General features: G+C 35.1%; 2 protein-coding genes across 2 annotated transcripts in view; both read left to right on the top strand.

Annotated features, from left to right (window-relative positions):
- LOC138019122 (cleavage and polyadenylation specificity factor subunit 1-like) overlaps nucleotides 1-21,168 on the top strand; it is a 91,689-nt gene that overhangs the window by 27,258 nt on the left and 43,263 nt on the right. Inside the window, exon 9 of the mRNA XM_068865794.1 lies at nucleotides 12,624-12,717. Within this exon, the coding sequence (XP_068721895.1) occupies nucleotides 12,624-12,717 (94 nt within the window). The remainder of the gene's footprint in view (nucleotides 1-12,623; nucleotides 12,718-21,168) is intronic.
- Nucleotides 13,713-17,617, top strand: LOC138019121 (uncharacterized). The gene is made up of 3 exons (XM_068865793.1): nucleotides 13,713-14,838; nucleotides 15,531-15,721; nucleotides 16,586-17,617. The coding sequence occupies exons 1-3, from the start codon at nucleotides 14,787-14,789 to the stop codon at nucleotides 16,760-16,762; spliced, it is 420 nt and encodes a 139-aa protein (XP_068721894.1). The 5' UTR covers nucleotides 13,713-14,786; the 3' UTR covers nucleotides 16,763-17,617.

Here is a 21,168-nt window from a genome sequence, read left to right as displayed (position 1 = left end):
GACGTAGCATGACCCCAGGAAATTTAAGATGATAATGCTGAACCTGAGCACAGTGAATACGCGTCTGTTTAAAGTTTGTTTTAAGTTATTTGCTTGAACAAAACCTACCTGTTTTAGATAACAATACAATTCGGTTGTCACCTCCAAGTTATTTTTTGAATGGGACAATGACTGATTTAATTTTAACTTGTACAGTATGTATTCCGGAGACAAGATAAGAGCTGTCAATTAAACGTCTGGTGTTAAAAAGGGTCGCGTACAAGAATTTTTCTTCCCTAAATCGTAATTTGCAGTCACATTCAGCACCTCACAAGTGTCCGTTGACGATTTCAAAGTGTCTGTTGTGCGTCTTATGGAGGTGTCCGTCTTATAGAGAGTTTGGTTATAGTAAAATGACTAAGCAATGGCTGGGACCAGCACCAGGTGTCCATCATACAGAGGTGTCCGTTAAGAGAGTGTTGACTGTACAAGTAAAAAATAGCTTAGGTGAAATAAAATTTATGAACTCTAATCTTGAAATTGTTTAATTTTATTACCAAAAAATATTTTCTAGTATAATAATATAATTTATAATATAAGTGAGTTCTGAAAGTATAGATTTATATAATTCAAAAATTGGTGATGATTATGAAAGTGATATTGAATTAGATCAATATGATTTAAATGACAGTTTTATTGATGATTCTCAATGTACATGTAGTTTTGATGTTAATTCAGATAATACTTATGAAATTAAATCAGAATATTCATCTTCTCAATATTCATCAGATTCTGACAGATTTTTCTGAAAGAATATAAAAATATTATCTTTACATATAATCAATTAAAAATTTAAAACAAATCATTGGATTATTAAATAATTGTTGTTTTGCTTATGTAAGAGTATTAAAAACAAACAGAATAAATAATTTTTTGAGTTAAATTTTCACGTTCATTTTTTATTCATATATTTAAATAAGTTTAAACTTATGTAAATATTTAGTAATTTAATAAATTAAAAATGAAAAGAATAAATTCAATTTCCTCCAATTCTGATTTATCTGATGAAGATTTGTATGATAATACAGGCTACGAATCAGATACTGAAAATTTTTGTTTAAAATTAGTATTGGCTTTACGAAAAGAACCAGATATAACAAATATTACTGTTGAAAAATACGAACCCAAAAAAATTCATGGCAACGCAAAATATTTTACTGGAGGAGATAAAAAAAAGCAATAACAAAATCCAAAACAAGATATATGTTAAAAAAGCCATGGCTTTGTGATATTTGTAATAATAATAAGGATTATAAATTAATTGGTAAATGGACCCATTTGAAAAGGAAAAAACATATTCAAAATTCTGATAAACGTAAAATAATTTTTTGGTAAATAAAAGTTTAAATAAATTTTTAAAAGGGCTTAAAGAATAATTTCCTATAGTATATTGTAAATGGAAAAATTATTTTCTAACATTAATATAATGAACAAAGTGGAATTAGAGAAACGTTCAAAATCACAACTAATAAATTTGATTTTACAACAAAATAAAAAAACTACAAAAAGAAGACCAATACCTACACCACGAAATACTGTAAAAGAAATAGTTCAAGTTTATTATTCAACCTCCTTTAAAATTTAGAAATGATTATAAAACAATTCCAGCCCCGAGAACTAAAAAAAAGCTTATTAAAAAGTCTGTACCACTACCAAGAACTATAATAAAAGAAACAAACAAAGCTTTAAAAGGATACACAACATCATATGAAATAAGCATTAAAAACAATAAGGACCCTTTAATTCAACTGCAAACCCCAAGAAAAGCAATCGAAATAGATATCGAAAAAAAATTTGAAATGAAATGAAAGGACTAAGATTCATTAAAGCACTTAATATAACATTTAAAAAGCAGTCAGGTAATGAAAAATAATTAAATCAGCTTATTTCAACAGTAAAGCACAAACAATAATTAATAAAACGCAAATTGAACTAAATTTAAAATTATCAAAACAGCAAATATTACTCACTATAAGCCAATGGATATCATTTGACAATATTGTTAAATATGAACCAAAGAAAGGATCATCTTATATTAAACTACCAAAAGAACTCCAACACAGTGCAAAGGATTGATAAACTTACAAAGCAATGATAATAAATGCTTCAAATGGTGCCATATTCGTCATCTTAATCAGCAAAACAAAGATCCTCAACGAATCAAAAAATTAGACAAAAAATATATGGAAAAACTAGATTACAAAATATTGAATTTCCTGTAACAAACATATCAATAAATTTGAAACTCAGAACAAGGTCAACATTAATGTATTTGGTTATGAAAATAAACAACCATATCCTATCTATGTAACAAAAGAAAAGTATGAAGATTGTATTAATGTATTGATTACTAAAGAAACCAAAACACATTATGTACTTATAAAATACTTCAATAAATCTATGTATAATTAAACAAAACACAAAGAAAGAAAACACTTCTGCATGCATTGCTTGCAATGCTTTCTGTTCAAGTTCTAACTAATCACAAAGAATAATGGTGAACAAGCAATCAAAATGCCTGAAAAAGGTTCAAAAGTAAAGTTCAATAATTTTAATAAACAACTACCTGTGCCATTTGTGATATTTGCTGATTTTGAAGCAATATGGTTGTAAGCCAAGCAATGATAATTCATACACTGAAGCTTATCAAAAACATATAGACTGTTCATATGGTTATAAAGTTGTGTGTTGTTATGATGATAAATACAGCAAAGCAGTTCAAATTTATAGAGGTGAAAATGCTGTATACAAATTTATGGAAAAAATGCTTGAAGACGTTAAATATTGTAAAAATGTTATTAAATACAAATTCAACAAGCCATTAAAAATGACAAAAGAAGAAGAGAAAAACTTTAAAAAAGCTGATTCATGCCATATTTGTAATAAAAAATATATCAACATCTCGGTTTTCACATGACGTCACAGCCGCCATGTTTGTGCCCCTAAACAAAGAAACGGCAGCCATATTTGTGTCCCGACCCAATCCTCTGGGAATTGAACTTTATTATCATGTAAATGTCTTCTTTTGTTTTCGTTGAAAAACATGGCTGTTGATCACGTGATTGAAAACCAACAATCAAAATGCCTGAAAAAGGTTCAAAAGTAAAGTTCAATAATTTTAATAAACAACTACCTGTGCCATTTGTGATATTTGCTGATTTTGAAGCAATAACAGAAAAAGTGCATGGTTGTAAGCCAAGCAATGATAATTCATACACTGAAGCTTATCAAAAACATACAGACTGTTCATATGGTTTTAAAGTTGTGTGTTGTTATGATGATAAATACAGCAACGCAGTTCAAATTAGAGGTGAAAATGCTGTATACAAATTTATGGAAAAAATGCTTGAAGACTTTAAATATTGTAAAAATGTTATTAAAAACAAATTCAACAAGCCATTAAAAATGACAAAAGAAGAAGAGAAAAACTTTAAAAAAGCTGATTCATGTCATATTTGTAATAAAAAATATATCAACAAAGATATTATAGTAGATCATTGTCATATTACTGGAAAATACAGAGGATGAGCTCATCAAGATTGTAATTGAAATTTTCAATTAACAGATAAAATACCAGTTATTTTTCACAATTTAAGATAGTCATTTCATTATGCAAAATATTGGTGAAATAGCAAAAAAACACACATACAAAAGTAAGAAAGGAGAGGAATGTCAAATGAATATTAATGCTATTCCAAATAACATGGAAAAATACGTGGCTTTTATGCTTAGTAATCATTTAGCATTTATTGACAGTCTTCAATTTATGAGTTCGAGTTTGGATAAATTACTAAGTAACCTACCGCATGAAGCCTTCAAATACACGAAAGAAGTATTCAAAAATGAAATGTTTCAGCTTATGAAACAAAAAGGTGTTTATCCTTATGATTATATGGATAGCTTTGATAAATTCAATGAAACAGAACTACCAAAACAAAAAGACTTCTGATGAAAATATATCCAATGATCAATACAAGCATGCACAAAATGTATGGAACACTTTTGACTTAATATTAATTGGTGAATATCACAACTTATATTTAACATCAGACATTCTTTTATCAGCAGATGTTTTTGAACACACCCTAATATGTAATTTTTTGTGGTATTCAAAATCTACCTCTAACCCTAACCCATGTCATTATTTTTCATCACCAGGTTTGTCATGGGATTCTATGTTAAAATGACAAATATTCAATTACAACTTATGACTAATGTTGATATGCATCAATTCATAGAAAAAGGTATGCGTGGTGGGATATCTTACATAGCTAATCGTTATGGACAAGCAAATAATAAATACATGAAAACATATGATGAAAAGGCGCCTTCAAAATATATTATGTATTTAGATGCTAATAATTTATATGGTTGGGCTATGAGCCAATATTTACCCACTGGCAATTTTAGATGGATGACAAAAACAAATTGCAAAGCTTGACCTAGCTAAATATACAGAAGACTGCAAAAAAGGGTTGATATTAGAGGTTGATCTTGAATACCACAAAAAATTACATAATCCGCATAATAATTATCGTTTTGCTCCTGAAAATATCAAAGTCACTAAAGATATGTTATCACAATATTGTAAAGAAATAGCGGATAAAAACAAAATATCAACAGGTCTTGTGCATATTCCAACATTAAACAACAAAGAAAAGTATGTTCTTCATTACAGAAACCTTCAATTGTATATTGATCTTGGGTTAAAAATTACTTAAGTCCACAGAGTATTAGAGTTTGATCAGTCACCTTGGATGAAGCAATATATCGGTTTTAACACTCAGAAAAGAACTCATGCTGAAAATGCTTTCGAAAAAGATTTCTTCAAACTTATGAATAATTCCGTATTTGTGACCCTATTTGGGAAAAGCAGGCTTAACAAAAATAGCGTTGAAGCGTTGTTTCATTGTACTGCATTTTCAACGCATTTTCAATGCGTTGAAAAGCATTTCCATTGCGTTTTAAAACGTTGGCAATGTTTTTCAACAAAATCCGTTGCAAATTCATTTCAAAATCATTTCAAAACATTGTCAATGCGTTGTCAAACATTGACAACGCGTTTAATGAAACCGCCACGGGCCGTTTGGAATCATTCATAGCACCGCATGAACTCTAGCACGTACGTATCGCTTTGAATTTGAGCAGAAACATCAAATACACGGAGTTTTCCTTTAATTTTGCAGAGAACGTGGCTAAGTGTAAAACTCAACTATCCTATGGCTGCTGTTACTTACCTTTTTGGCTTCAGTTCTTACGGTGTTGAACGAAATTATGGCAGTAAAAAGACTGTCTGACACATGCGTGTGTTTCAAATGACATTCGATTTGAACAATCGATCGAGTCTCAAATTTCACTGAATTCAAATCAACCGTTCCTTTGTGAAAAACTTTAATATTATTTTTGGTGTTACGCTTTATTGTTTATCGTTTTGCCAAGAAATATTGTGTACGTGTATATACATTTACTGTGCAGTGTAGGATTTTTATAATAGAAATAAATGGCTCCAACCCTTGTCAAAATTAATACTTTTGCCATGGGCGACTGGTTTCAGAGAGCCTTTAAATTAAATATACATCCCTAAATTGTGGAAGGACATCGGACGAAACTGGCATTCCGTACAGTACGTAGGTTATCAACAAAAATGGATGAATACAGGAACCTTGCTAACTCGGGTAAGGACTCACGCACGAAACATGCAAAAATCAACACTGTGGTTGTGCTAGTGCTGACCGAGTCAACAATGACAACTATTTACCGGTATTCTCATTAGAGACTGCATCCAAATACAGTCAAACCGTGATAAGGCCTATTTATTCCAAATATAAAATCTCGCTGATCTCATCAATCTGTTCGGATCTGCATGCATGCAGTGTCCTGACATGAGTTAAATTAAAACTTGTTGCCTAACACCATACAAATAGCTGCAAGTTTAAAGTATCTTACAGGTGTCAAAACCTATAGGTTTCCATGATATTTAACGATGGTTTAATAGCGCTAACCATGCTTCGAGCAACCCGGGCCTGTAGTTTCTTGACGATTCCCACAAGTAGAAGTGTGACATTCCACAGGCAAAGATGTGTCGGCAAGTTCTCTTGTTTCCGGAATGAAGGACAGATACTTCATTGTTTTCATCTTACTATAAGCATTTAAGTCCACAGATAATATTTTGGCTTCAAATACCACTGCTCCTTTCCGTTCCGCGAATCTCGTTATACATATGCACAAGATTGCTGGTACCCCAACATGTTTAACTCCTCTTAACGTTTACCTTACAATGAGTGCCATCTGACTTGGCCCAAGGACCAAATTGCTTTGTGTGTTCACAAGTCTTTTTTACGCTCAAGGCAGTTTACATTCTCAATTATAAACTCTATTTTGACTGACCACTCTACTCCACAAAGTAAATAGTTCACCCTGTGGCCAAAATAGATTTGACTTAAAATAAAGAACACTTTATGTGTAACCAATACGGAAAAATCGGGCCGATAAGTTGATCCTGAAAATTTCAGTTGGTAACTGCAACAAAATACCGCAACATCACAAACATGATTTGTATGGCACATGGATAACAAAGGAATGTCAACGTTGCGCACGAGTGATCACGAATTTGAACTGCTGATACAGAATAAATTTTGTTCTGCGGGCCTCCTAAAATTGCTTCTACCCCAGTGCAGATTAAACCGTTTTGCGGTTAAGTTATCAAAACGGTCAGTTCGCCAACCATTGCACTAAAACATCATAAAGATAAATGGCGCAAAACGAGCCATAACATGAGCTAACATGTGGCGCGCCTTTGTCTGCCTCAGCGTCTCCTTCCTAATGTTTGTATAAAATCACCAGGGAAAATAAATAATCATTAATAACCATTCCCTTGAGTAGCAAGTGAAGGCGTCATCAGAAATACTTAAAATACTAAATAGGAGTGAAATTTCCGGAAACACAATCGTTTGCCAAGAGCAAGGCAAGGCTACGTTGATAAAAAAATATCTTTGTCAAATGCGTGGTGTGCATGACTTGGGATGATGAGTTAAGAACGATGAAAATTGCTATACCGTCGGTTGCATTTAATTGTGAACAGCTTGATGCATTTCAAAGACTTTTTGAAGCTTACTCTTTGTTTTCGAAGCCACAGAAAAAATATTGAACTAATTAGTGGCAAGCTCGGGGGCGAAGCGCCAAACAAATCACGCCAACATTTTCTTTTTCAACGTTTATATTTCTGGTGGGTATATTGGCTGTTGCTTCGCAAAAGTTTTAATGTAAGTTGCGACAAATTGCTCTTTATTAATCAAACAAAATCAAATTCTCTCAGATGCAGAATTTTGATGTTCATTTGAATTTGTTCCTGGTAAACAAACCGCTATTGGTTGTGTTGACAATGTGTTTAGCTCATTACAACAGGGTGAAACGTTGTCCTTTGTTTTCAACGTTTTGTGCAGAATTTGTCTCAAACGTTGGAAAAAGTTGCCAACCTGTTGGCAACGCGTTTTTCATCCATTCCTAAACATTTGTTAAACATTGTCAACGTTTTTACAATGGACTGAATAACATTACAAATGCTTTGAGAACCATTATCAATGCGTTGTAATGCATTATCAATGCATTTAAAATGCATTGAAAATGCATTACAACGCTATTTTCATTAAGCCCGGTTTTCCCAAATAGGGTCACATTTGGTAAAACAATGGAAAATTTACGTAAGCGTGTTGATGTTAGACTCGTCGCAGATGAGAAAAAACTGTTGAAATTAGCGTCAAAACTGACTTATGTTAGTTGCAAAATCTTCAATGAAAATCTAGTAGCTGTTCATAAGATTAAAGAAACACTACCCCTAAATAAACCAGCTTATGTTGGAATGTGTATTTTAGATCTAAGCAAAACGCTAATGTATGAGCAGCGACAGCAGCGACACCGGCAAGGGGCCACTGGTAAATAATGATAATGATTTTGACTTTGATAGTAGAAATACATCAAGCTGTGTTAGATTAATACATCAACTCTTGGAGGCTCACCTTTGGCGGCAATGGCGGCAGGACGTGCTTTAAATTTCTCCTGCTTTTACGCTTTGATACTGTTCTTATCACTCACCCAATTTGCTAAAAGACAACCTACTTTTCAAGAAAATACAAAAATCCTTATCTTGAAGGATTACTCGTGGTCAAGGCGATTTCTTATACCAGAATAAGCAAGCCTCTGCAATCCATGGAAGACGAAAAAGATCCGCCATCTTGGTCTGGTGTTGCATGTGAGAGGTTTTCATGCGATCAGGATAAGTTATTATGCAAACTCGCACACTCGCAAATTACAGGCCTATTTCCCTTCTCAGCATACCGGGCAAGCTATTAGAGAATGTTGTCAGCCAACAACTTGACAACTTCTTATATGGCAACAATCTAATTTCTTTGAATCAATGGGGCTTCAGAAAGGCAGGCTCACCTGAACTTCTCCTGCTCTCATTAACAGAACGATGGCGTTTAGCCCTGGATGAAAGTAATATTATTGGTGTAGTCTTCATTGATTTTCAAAAAGCGTTTGATTGCGTCAACCATACAGCTCTCACGGATAAACTATACTCTATAGGCATTAGTGGCTCCTTTTACGAGTGGCTCCTAAACTATCTTGAAAATCGTAAACAATTTGTCACTGTAAATGGTTCAAATTCTGAATTGTTGGAAATAGATACTGGTGTGCCCCAAGGATCTTTACTTGGTCCCAGACTTTACAGCATTTACTCAAACGATCTACCCGGAGCCACGACGAACGCTTCCGTCGAAATGTTTGCAGATGATACCACAGCTTTCTGCATTGGAAATACTTTTGATGAAGTCTTACTTAAGATACAGAAAGCGATCGCCGATTTAAACAAATGGGCTAAGGATAACTTCATGACTATTCATCCTGCAAAAACCGAACTAATGTTGTTATCTAAATCAAAATTCATCGGTCCCTTACAAAATATTTGTTTAGAGCCTAATGAGTTGTCCTTTGTTTCTAAAGCTACTTGTTGAGGGATTCATATCGACAACAAATTATCTTGGTCGCCACATGTAAAATCTTTGAGCAAACGTTTTTCAGCAAGAGTGAAGAAACTCAAACACTTAAAAGGTCTTGACAATCGCATATTAGAGTCAATTTATTTCAAAGGTATCATTCCAAGTATTACGTATTCAATCGCTCTATGGGGATCTTCAAAATCACTTCAGACCCTAGAAGATATTCATATCAGGGCAGCGAGATTTATTTTTAACATAAAGGAATCTAAGTCTAAGCACTGAAGTCCTGGCAATGACAAAATGGAAGTCATTATCGTACATTTACAAGAAGAGGATTTCAACCATATCTTATCAGGCATTCTACAACAGAGCTCCGGCTAGGATAAGCTCTCTGTTTACTAAACACTCTCCGTTGAGAAATCTCAGGGATAATCTGAAACTTTACGTGCAACGCCCTAAAAGTGACTTCCTTCGATCTTCTTTCTGTCATCGTGCGTCAATTCTTTGGGATAACTTACCTATGTACTTAAAAAGTAAACCGAACGTTATTTCTTTTAAATCTGCTCTAAAAGCAAAATCCAACATTTTAGATAAAATAACATTTAATGGCATGCAGGGACTAAACAAAGACATTGTAAATTACATATACTAATGTTATTTTTATCATTATTATTATTATTGATATTTTAAATCTATTTTTAGCACTATAGTCAATTAACTATCGATTATCTTACTGGGTATTGTATTCTTTCTTATTTATTGTAAATAATTCGTAAGTTCGTTAACTTAATTTTTTTAAATTTTATAGATACACTTTAGCTCTAGGTCCACATCAGCTTTTTAGCTGCCCTTTTTTTTATTGACCTACTAGACAAATAAAGTATGTATGTATGTATGTATGTATGTATGTATTTTCATTAGAATTATATCAAACAAAAGTACAATAATAAATCAAAATTATTATTCACAGACACAGACTCACTCATGAAATTGAAACTAATGATGTGTATCAAGACTTTTTTAATGATAATAGTAAATTTGACAACAGTGATTATCCAGAAAATAGTAAATTCTATGATAAAACTAATAAAAAAATTATTGGCAAATTCAAAGAGTATTCAAGTATTCCAAGTATTCCAATTACAGAATTCATTTGTTGAAGATCTAAATGTATTCATATATCAAAGATAATGATCAAAATAATAAAACAGCAAAAGGAATTAAAAAGATTGTAATAAAAAAAGACGTCAAACATGGAGACTACAAAAAAGCACTATTTAATAACAGACATATGTATCATACAATGAAAACCGTTCAAAGCAACCATCATCAACTTGGAAGCTATGAGCTGAATAAAGAGTCATTGTCATGCTTTGATGACAAACGATTTTTATTAGACAATGGAATAAAATTATATACTTATGGTCATTATAAAATCAAAACGCAATAGTTTTTAAAAAACATGTAAAATTATTTTATGTAAATAATATATACTCAAATGGTTAATGTTAATAATAAAGAAAAAATAACGATGATGATAGTTTAGATGTACTTGATTTACTTATTGATAAATTTGAGTTTAAAGACGATATTTTGGATTTAACAATTAGAAACATGTCTCATATGGGTAGAAGAGAAATGATTTTATCAGTAGATGATGATAATGAATGCGAAATTAGAATTATTCATAAAAAATATATTTATAAAAAAATTCCAAATCATTATGTACTAGGTAAAAAAATAGAAAAAGAAAAAAAACAAGTTAGAAAAAATGTTGTAAATTTAATTTATATGATCCTTCCTCTATCTTTGTTAACTTGTGGTAAAACCTTGTTTATTGGATCAAATGTCTTACAAATACGGTTTATTATATCTCTTGATATTGGTAATTTATTTTGGAGTTCTATATCTGATAACACATTCTGAATAATTATGGTATTTCCCGATAAAAATACTTTTTTTCTTATTTTATACATATTTTCATAAAAATCTATGTAATTATTTTTATAAAATTCGTAATATATTTTACCACAAATAAAAACATTTTTTTAAAACGTTATTTAATGTGTAATTATTATGACTATTTATATTCCAAGCTGGTTTCAATATTTATTTTATACAGATTTTGATGATATTAATTGGTATAACGAATTTTCAGGTCAAAGATTATATTTTTGAATTAGATAATTATGATGATGATTACTTTTTGTTCGATTGTTACTTAACAGAGTTTGTATATCATTTGTTCAATGTAAAAAACATTAAACAAATGATATATAAATCTGAATGATAAAGTTTACTTATAAAGTTTACTTATAAAGTTTACTAATAAAGTTTACTGCTAAAGTTGACTCATAAAGTTTATCAACAACACTATCTTCGATATCATGTAAACACACTTCAATTTTTTAAAACATATAGATTAATATTTAAGTGAAATTTTTATTTGAATTTTTAACAAAACAATAATTTTGAATCCCAAGGTCAAATTTCAGCACAAAATTTCAATGCAAAATCCCAAGGTCAAATTTCAACGCATTAAAAATGAGCTCATACCCGTAACTACTATACTACTGAAAGTACTGTACATGGTACAGTTTGTATATTTTGAGGAGAGTCATTTTGCACCCATTTTATTCCGGTGGAACTGACACTATTAGGACAAGTTCTACTTTGTCAAAGCAAAACAGAAAAAAGCAGGAAAATACTGCACATTTTTTGTTTCTAGACATCCTTTGATTTCGCTGCGGGCAGGGGTTTTCCCTAGTGCTACCGTAATTTCCGGACGTTTACCCGCACGGCAGATTACCTGCAGCGGTCTATTTTTGTCGTAAGGGGAAAAAAAGTTCAACAGATTACCCGCACTGGCCTATTACCCGCACCCCAAAACAAAAGAAAATCATGCTACTGTATTACCAGGATAAGAACTCACAAACTTGGAATATTCCGTGTTGTTGTTTACAAAGCGAAAGATCGATAACATTTTCTGCTAAGAATTGGCCGTTAACAATGCAGCCTTGAACACTCTCCTAAGCCATTTCTGGTTTGTCTTGTTAAAACTCGATAGATTGCGAGTTGAAGGCCACCATCTTTACGATTGATCATTGAGCACCATTTTGATAGGTTGAGAGAAAGTTGAGGAGAGTGTTAGAATAAAAACTCGCATTGTTGTTTGCGATGTTCATTGAGCTGTTTTACAAAGACTAAGTCAAATAAAGCGTCATTTTAAAGATTGAAACAACTAACGAGGAAACTCACAGATTTGAAGGAAGTATTGGTTTAATTATCCTCATTTTACCTATTGTTTTTTGATCTTCTATTGAATGATACTGCTTGTAAAAATCCGTTCTAAAAAAAATCGATATCTCAGGATCTACTGACTCTAAGAAACCCCTTGAAATGGGAAAATACTCTCTACCTCAAGTGCCAGATAATTATCTTAACGTTTGTTAATCACTTTCTGCCATCTCAGTGTTGAACATTATTTTAAGCAATATCATAATTATGTTGGTGAACTACATGAAAGGCAGTACTAGGGTCTAAATTCTATCACTTATTTGATGATAGTTATTATTGTACTTTCTGCAGGACCTCAAGAAGGTGTTGTTATCACTCTTGATGGAGCACATGCTACTTTCATATCATCAGACAAACTTGTCTTTTCACTTAAAGGGGGTGAAATGTAAGATGATTAATAATGAATGTTTGATTTTTATAGTGAGACCTTCTCATCCGTTTTAGTGTTGACTGGGATCTTTGCTCTTATACCTAAATGCTGTTGTCATGTCTGGAACATCTGCAATGCAAAAGCTTGACAATGTGTCAGATATTTTGATTTGGATGGAGAAACCAGAAGTGCATGGCTTTCTTATTTTGTACATTGTCTGTCTGGATTTTGTTAGGCATTTAAGAACCTGCAGTGCAGCTCGGAGATAAGCAAACCAAAATATACGCAAAAAACGCGCATACGCAAAACGTGTAAACGGGTAAAAAAAAAACGCGGATGCGCCTCTACACATACGCAAAAAGGCTCATTAGTATTTATGAGCTCTGCTATTGTCTTTCTTTTGTCACCTTGTCTTTGTTTACTCTCACTTGTTTCCTGTGTGGTGATTGTGAAAATATTTGCGTGTTCGCTGGTCTGTGTGTCACGAAAAGTAGACTGCATGGCCAGTTTACCTACCAAAAAAAATTCCACAAAGAACGCAATTAGAGTTCTGCTGCCATGAACTTAAGGGCAAAATAAATCACATGCTAAGCATTTGATACACAATCGTGATGTACATGTAGCAGTTATGTAAGGAGAGGTCAAAATCAAATCAAGCTTATATACTTTTATGTTTGGGATCGTTATCCTGCTCGAATCGATAATCACCATCGGAAAACGTGGTCTGCGAGAAGGGCAACAGTACATTTGCGAGGATCTTGTTCACATAAAATTCTTTAATCATAATCCCTGTGAAGATAAGAATCGGGGTCGCACTCTTCTTTGATATTCCGGCCCAAACATGCACTTTATATGGGTGCTTGCTACATGGCTTCGGCTTTTCCGGTTGGCCTTCTTTCCTAAAACAAAAAATTAAAAGTGTTGACATTTTCTTACCAATTGCAGTGAGTTCATCGTTTTCCTCCATTTTGGAATCGATAAAGTTCATCTACCGGTACTCCATTGTCAAAATTGGCTTCCGCCCAGGTACTGTTTTGTCTGCAAGGGTTCCATTATCTTTAAATTCCTTCAAAATTCGGGCAACGGTCTGACGTCTTATTGTTATATCCTCGAGTTTGAGTTGGTGCACAATGGCGTTAATACTTTTACAATTCGACGAAAGAGACATCTTCACTTAAACTGGAGTTCTACCCATGATTGAAAGTGAAAGAATGAGTGGTCCATTAGGGTCGCGCATTTGCTACATTTGGATGCAAATTAGGAAGAACTTTCAACGATCGTTGATTGGCGCTTATCATACGCGTGTTTGATGCGTCTAAGATTGCTTATCGTACACATACATGCACAGGTGTATTTGGCCTTTGTTATTCATGACCATGGCTTTGCTTTACCTACAAATGTAAGACTAAGACCCTCTCCAACTCTCAAAATACTAGGACTCATGCTAAAATGCTCAACAGCGGGTCTTGTGGGGTATCACTCAATGAGATGCACTAGCATTTGAAACTATTAAAAAAAAAAAGATAAAGTTGAAAGATGCTACTCTAATAAAGAAAGCAAATCACGCAAGTTTGAGGTTAATGAGCAATTTTCGTTTTGACTATGCTTGCAAGGGAAGTTACATGATTAAATGCAACAGACCGGGCGTTTTCATGTTAATAGAACTGCGGGCGGACCTCTCCGGAAAAAGGCTTCATTTTATGATTAATTTTGACCATTTTGTTGCAAAGTCATGCTTAACTGCGTTCAGTTTTCACATTTCGGAAATTTTTATGTCAACAAACGTTAATCGGCCCTTACAGTAACAAAAGGTTTTTTAATCGTGTTTTCATTGGTTGTTTTTTGGAAAGTTTGATCCGAGGAGGAGTATAAATTGAGGAAGTTCATTCACCGCTCATTCCGATTACAACCGAGCAATAGCAGTCAGTGGCATCTCCATTAAGTTAACATGTCTTTACGCATCACTTAAAGTTCCCAAGTATGGCCTTTTCCATTTCAAGTCCGACAGCACCATCAGTATCATTCCTCTTAGTAAAATTGCAAAAGTGATTAATGGCGACAATGTCAGTAAAGGCAGGAAAGTCATGCTGAAGTATGGAAATCTAACACTGGAAGCAGAGATCATTGGAGTTCATGGTAAGTGAGCAGATTTATCATATTAGTTCGTCCTGGCTTTACACTAGACGGTTAACATGACTAAGGGCTTGTTTGTATGGTCTCGGTTACCCGAGACAGCCCTCCTTCCCAAGACAACTATGAGAACTGCGTGACTGAGACAAAGTTGACCCATTTAAGATGCATCTTTAAAAAATTCGTATCATCATTTGCCTTTCTTTCTCTCCAGTTCGTTTTTGTTAAGTATAGTTGCGTTTTCACATTCAGCAAATGGAATGACAATCTTAACGCAGCTGTAATAATTATGTAGTTTAAATAAAAGGCTGTTTATGAATCGAGAGTTTCCGTTGACAGCGGTGAGAATTTTGGTGGGAAAAAACTTTTCTTTTGAAAGTAAACGCTAAAAACATGTACATGTATAAGCTCCCAAATTGTTTCTTCTGTGATTTTTATTTTATGCCTGCGCATTTAAGATTTTTCTGTCTCGTCTCGGGTGGTCGAGCCAAACTGTTTACGTGCAAAAATTTGTCTCGCCTTTCAGGGTTACCCTATCCAAGTTGATAGAATTTTTAAACAAATGATTGGAGAGAGTTGTCTAAGCACCCATTTCAAAATAGCGCTGATAAACATTATTAAGATCTTGAAGTCCCTAGTCTGGATGTGTGGATGTGTCAAAAAGTATACATGTATGATGTCATTTTTTTTCATCACAGACGATTCTTCAAAACTTCGCGAGCTTGAGGTATTGTTTCTTTACGATCCAAGCAATGCACAGCTTTTCACTGGGCCAGATCCAGAACCAGAACCTCGTCTAACCAAACGGAAACGATCTCCTGATAAGAACTCGATTAAAAAGGGAAAGAAGGATGCAGCTCCAAAGCGGAAAAGAAAGGAGCCAGAAATGGTATGGGTACTTTTATTGTAAACCATAGAAAACTGTTGTCCCCTTGTTAAGAGTATTCAGATACAAAGACAACAGAAACGGGCAATTGACAGGCATAGAGCGTGGGCTTAACAAAGTACGTTGTATGAAAGTATTCACTTAAACGTTTCATATGATTTGACATACATTCTTCAGAAATGACCTCCCAGTTGTCATTTTCACGTCAAGAGATTTGTTTACACTGCGAGTTATATCAAAAGAGAGTTTCTAATCAAGTTTTAAACTCTTCTTCTTGATTCAATTAATTTTAAGAAACCTTTCTATGGTATGCCGATCGCATTTATTTGATTATTCTGCAAGGAAATATCAGACTTTTTTGTACACGTCGGCAAGAGGTCATCGTGAAATGATTGTAAATACTGCGTCGCAGCAAACACTGAAAAAAAATCATATCTTCTTTTTTTCGGGTCATAATTTGCTGATTCGAACGGTGAAATGCTCTCTGTTCAAAGAAAAGATCTTTTCTCAGATTCTTTCTCAGATATGCCAATCGCATTTATTTGATTTATCTGCTAAGAAATATTAGACTTTTTGCACGCGTTGGCAACAGGTCACCATGAAATGATTGTAAATACCGCGTGACGGCAAACACTGGTCATAATTTACGGATTCAAACAATGACATGCTCTTTGTTCAATGATATCTCGATCACATTTATTTGATTTCTCTCTAAGGAAATATTGGGTTTTTTGTCATTGCTGTTTGCGTTTTGTTTTTGATTAAACCAAGATCGTTAAAGAAAAGTGCCAATTTCACCCGAGCCGTGCCTAAAAAATTCTGTAGTGTAAATCTGGCTTCAACGTACTACACTTTTCTCTGTTATAGGCAACTGTCCTTTGTGTTCACCCTCCACCACAAGCTAATCCAGCTCTACAGCCACCAGTAGACATGCCAGTACACGAACTTCCTTCAGCCATCATAAACATGCAAGTATACTCGCCTGTTCCATCCATGGCTTCCGAAGCAGAATCCCCTATACCACCTCTATCGTCACCTGTCTGAAACTCGCCTCAAAGTACCCAAAGCGGGTCACCAGTGAGAAGGAGTATAACCCGGAACCTGTTTGCCAGAAGCCTAGACATCCCACCAGAGGTGACTACACACCAGCGATTGCATCTCGTTGGTAGATTGCCTACTCTGAAACGTACCGTGTCAACATGGCAGTGAAATACCAGGAGCCTTCTTGACATCAACCGAGACGCTACCCAGTCAGAGGTGCTACGTTATCTCAAGGGCATTTCTGATCAGCAAAAACAGATCCTTCAGTTCCAAAGGCAGACAGTGGAGCGACTAGATGCCCTGATAGGGGTACTTAGCAGCCCCTCAGATGTTGTGCCTTTGACCCCAACACCAGTTCGCGAGGACAACCTGACTACAATTTTAATGGTAATGTTAAACTGGCCATTACAGGCAACACCAGAAGATCCGGCAGGGATTTCACTGGATGAGGAGACGCTGATCTTCTAACTACGCAGCAAGGCCACATCAGAGAAGAACTTTGCAGTGCATCTTCTACGCCACTTTTTTACACCCAGTGAACATGGTAGAAACGTAAGGGGAGTAGGCAAGAAAGAACCCCTTAATCCAGAAAAAATTGCCAAAATCAGGGAACTCGTCTTTCGTTACTTCCCAACATCCTTGGGGCAGCAGGAAAATTTGTGGTGTGATTGTCGAAGGGCTATAGATTCGTATTTGCGTAATCAGAAGGAAAATGTGCGCAGTGTGTAGTGGTTTAAGTCAATTCTTGTTTCACGCACTTTATTTTACACACTTTATTTTATTTTCTCTTAAAAAAAATTTGGAATAAGTTTATGTTAACCCGCAGATAGCAAATTGTTTGTTAAATACGAAATATATCAGTAATTTAGTTAAGAATATAGGGTAGGGTAGGGTAGGCAAAGCGTAAAGAATTTATAGTGTTTATATGTGGATCCGATGTCAAATAATTTTCGTGTAACGCTAGTTCTGAAAAAATTATGAATCGCGAACTGAAGGTACAGGGTAAAGGATTGTACAGACCAATTTTTAGGGACTAGTCTTCGTTAAAAGCTGCGTGGGAGCGTTTTCGATTTTTCCATATATTTGTCTGTAATTGTTACTGAAAATTCGCGGGAAAAAATTACAGACTAATATATGAAAAAATTGAAAACACTGCCAGGCAACTTCTGTAAAAGGTTAGTGCCTAAAATTTGGTCTGTATAATCTTTTGCCCTGTACCTTCAGTTTTCATTTCATAAATTTTTCAGAACTAGCGTTTAACGAAAATTATTTGACATCGGATCCCCATAGAAACACTACAAATTCTTTACGCATTGAATACCCGTCAAAATGGCAGCGAAAACATGATAAGGCATATTTAAAACAGTCTAGGGCAAACATGAGTAAACTAGTAACTGTACGATTAAATTAAAAGATCCACTTATCTTGAAATTTGTGCTGTTTACTGACATTCAAGCACCCCTACTTCTATTTCATTCAAGACGAAATTTGATCCACGTTTTCAGTATGTGACAGTTTTTGTTGCTATGAAATTTCCCTTCATGACTATCTCACATTAAGAGTGCGAGCAGTCTCTCTTTGGCTATAAAATCATTCGAACAAACTCGTATGTTGAACTTTCCAAATGGATGAAACTGCGTTCAACGATTTTAGACCAAAGGAGACCTACTGCTCGCAGTCTAATCTGACAAAACATTGCAAGCGTTGCAAGCAACATTTTTTAACAGATGGTTGATTCAATAGGGCTAATGAAAAAACCGGCTGATATTTCTGATAAAAAAAAATCCCTTCACTGCCAGTATATCAAAGTCTTGGAGGGCTGCTGGTTTTATTTAAGGTTAGAGATTTATCGGATCACGTAAGTATCCTTGTAAAATCGAAGCAAGGACAAAAACGAATATTGAACTGTCTGTATTTTGTCAAGGAGTAAGCGGAAAACGATGCAGGAGATTTTAATTTCACTCGTCTTTCAAGACCTTTGTTGCATGTAAAGGGTATTAAACTTCGAAATAATGCCCTGTGGATGTTTTCATCGGCGGCATTTGTGGATCGAAATTGATAGTAATCAAAGCGACATACCGTATGTAAATTTTCGACTTGTCGGTTGTCACGCAATTTATTCTTTTGTCTCTGTAAACAATAACAGGAAAAGGAAAATTATGGTTATGAATAACAAAGGCACAAACGTGTATACGATACGCAATTTTGTATGCATAAAAAAAACCGCGTATATGCTTATTGCGTGCGTTCATTTTGTGTCTGCGTTGTTCGCTCATCTCCGAGCAGCACTGTACACTGTACACCCTCTCCTTAAATCATAAATGATAGGATTTGTTCAATCATGTAGTATCTTGTGTTTTGCTGTGGTTTTTCAAAGGTAAATATTCTCACACACCACTGGTAGCTATGCTAAGCTGCCTGCCACAACCTGACCTTATTGAAATCTCAACATAATTATACAACTTGGTAAAACAGTATACATCAAAACAAGCCTGAAGAAAAAGGTTTTGAACTAGAAGGGTCTCGTAAGCATGAATCAGCATACATGTACAAGTTCAAACAAATGAAAATCTTTGGGTGGGTGGGTGGGGAAAAGGTTAGAAATGGTGCACTAACAAAAACAACAGCCTCACCTGACCTCTTCCCAGTCCCCAGTGGTGTGTGAGAAAAACATTTTCCACTTATTTCCCACCACAATGGACAAAGAAAAGAGTGGCAACCTAACCTAGAGCTTGAACAGTAAAATCTAGTGAACAATGTGCATCCAGAAAATTGGCAACATCAGAAGAAATGAACTAAAAGCAATGCAGAACCAGAGTCCATGATCGCCTTGTAGGTTGAAAAAACTAGTGAGGACACAGTTCCTGATTGGCATTCTCTTTGACTAGATCCAAACAAGAAATACCTAAAAGGTGGTGTACACTTATGTACTAAAAAGATGAAAAACAAAAACTTAAAAATCCATTCAGTTCGGTTCCTATCTCTGAATTGTCTTCGTGACTGACAGCAGTGACTCAAGAGACTCATGAATGGAATTATTTCTGGATGTCACACTGTGCCATCCACCCTGTCTTTGAAAACGTCTATCAGGAACTCCATTGGCTGCTGCTGCAGATGCACCCCCGTTCTGAGACTGTGAACTTCGGATCCAGCCTTTCCTTCTGTAGCTCCAATTTTATAAGCTCGTTGGCTCAACTATAAGACAAGGGCTCTTTACGTAGCTCAATCTTCCTCTTGGTACTCAGAATCCGACAAAAAAGCCTTGACTTTTTGTCATGCCTGCCTGCTCCCAAGAATTTCTCCACCACTGCAACGGGGCACGGAAAAAAATCACTGCGTGCTATGAAAACCCAAGAACTGTCTTGGAACTGGTCATTTTTTCTCTGTGTGAGAAACACTGCAAGATGAGACTTCGCAAAATGAAGATTAGGGACAGTCAACCTCCGCAGATCATCCCAACGAAGAAAGCCAAAGAATCGCAACACAAACAGTGCCACAACTTGTAAATCAGCCACATGGCTTTGTTCAGGACGCTGGATGATCCTCCTGATTTGACTTACTTCTAATGCGTTCTTGCGATTTGGAGGTCTTGCTAGAATTCTCCTTCCTGCTTCTACCACATGACGGACTAGTGGATGATCACCCAGCTCCTGCAAACCACTCTTCTTGTGAACCCCGCTTGTGCCGTATAGAGCAGTGTTAAGTAAGGAAACTGAGCTCCCTTTCTGAATAAGATGTACCAAGTAAAGGGCAAAAGCTCTGGGGTTGGCAGGTAGCATGCCGGCACCACACCCGAAATGCTCGAACGTATGACATTACTTTCTTTGTTGCCCTATCCTGAACTAGTATACTTGGTACATGTAGAGACTTTACAAGCTGCCACAGTTAGGGGTGGCTTGTGAACTCCTCCTGCAACCAAACAGACAGGTCCACTTCCACACTAACAGCTTCCGTTTTCTTAATTGCTTCCCTTAATTGTTTGCTCTCCTTAACAGCCTTTCATATGCGCTTCTCATCACCAGAGTCGCTCGCAAGTGGCTCGACAGTGTAACATTCTACCGTGTCCCAGCCATAGTTATCCATGAGACAGTTATGTTTGTTTCATTCTAAAAGCAAAGCCTCACCTTCCTGAAGTAAACTGCTTCTTTCCTCGTCGTCACCTGCATTCTTGGCCGTGGTAATCTTGTCCAAAACACTTCTGTGTAGCCTGGCTTGTCATGCCTTAACCGTTTAGCAGCATCGAGTTCGTTTCTAATCTTCTTTAGCTCATTTGTGTATACTTTCTGTTGCTGCAACAACTCTTTTGCCCAGGTGGGTGGGTCTTCTGGTGGTGCCAGCGTTTGATGCATTGCATGAGATCGGGAGGAACTGATTGACTATGAGATCGCATCGCAGGGCTGCTATTGTAT

Source organism: Montipora capricornis, chromosome 10 (genome assembly GCF_036669925.1).
Source record: "Montipora capricornis isolate CH-2021 chromosome 10, ASM3666992v2, whole genome shotgun sequence".
Classification (NCBI taxonomy): domain Eukaryota; kingdom Metazoa; phylum Cnidaria; class Anthozoa; order Scleractinia; family Acroporidae; genus Montipora; species Montipora capricornis.
This window is presented reverse-complemented; position numbering and strand designations above follow the sequence as displayed.

Bases quoted from the DNA above. Each gene is read 5' to 3' on its own strand.
- LOC138019121 (XM_068865793.1), top strand. From the start codon at position 14,787: ATGCTGAAGTATGGAAATCTAACACTGGAAGCAGAGATCATTGGAGTT. The intron at 14,839-15,530 runs GTAAGTGAGCAG...TTTTCATCACAG, and splicing joins AGAGATCATTGGAGTTCATG to ACGATTCTTCAAAACTTCGC. The intron at 15,722-16,585 runs GTATGGGTACTT...TCTCTGTTATAG, and splicing joins AAAGAAAGGAGCCAGAAATG to GCAACTGTCCTTTGTGTTCA.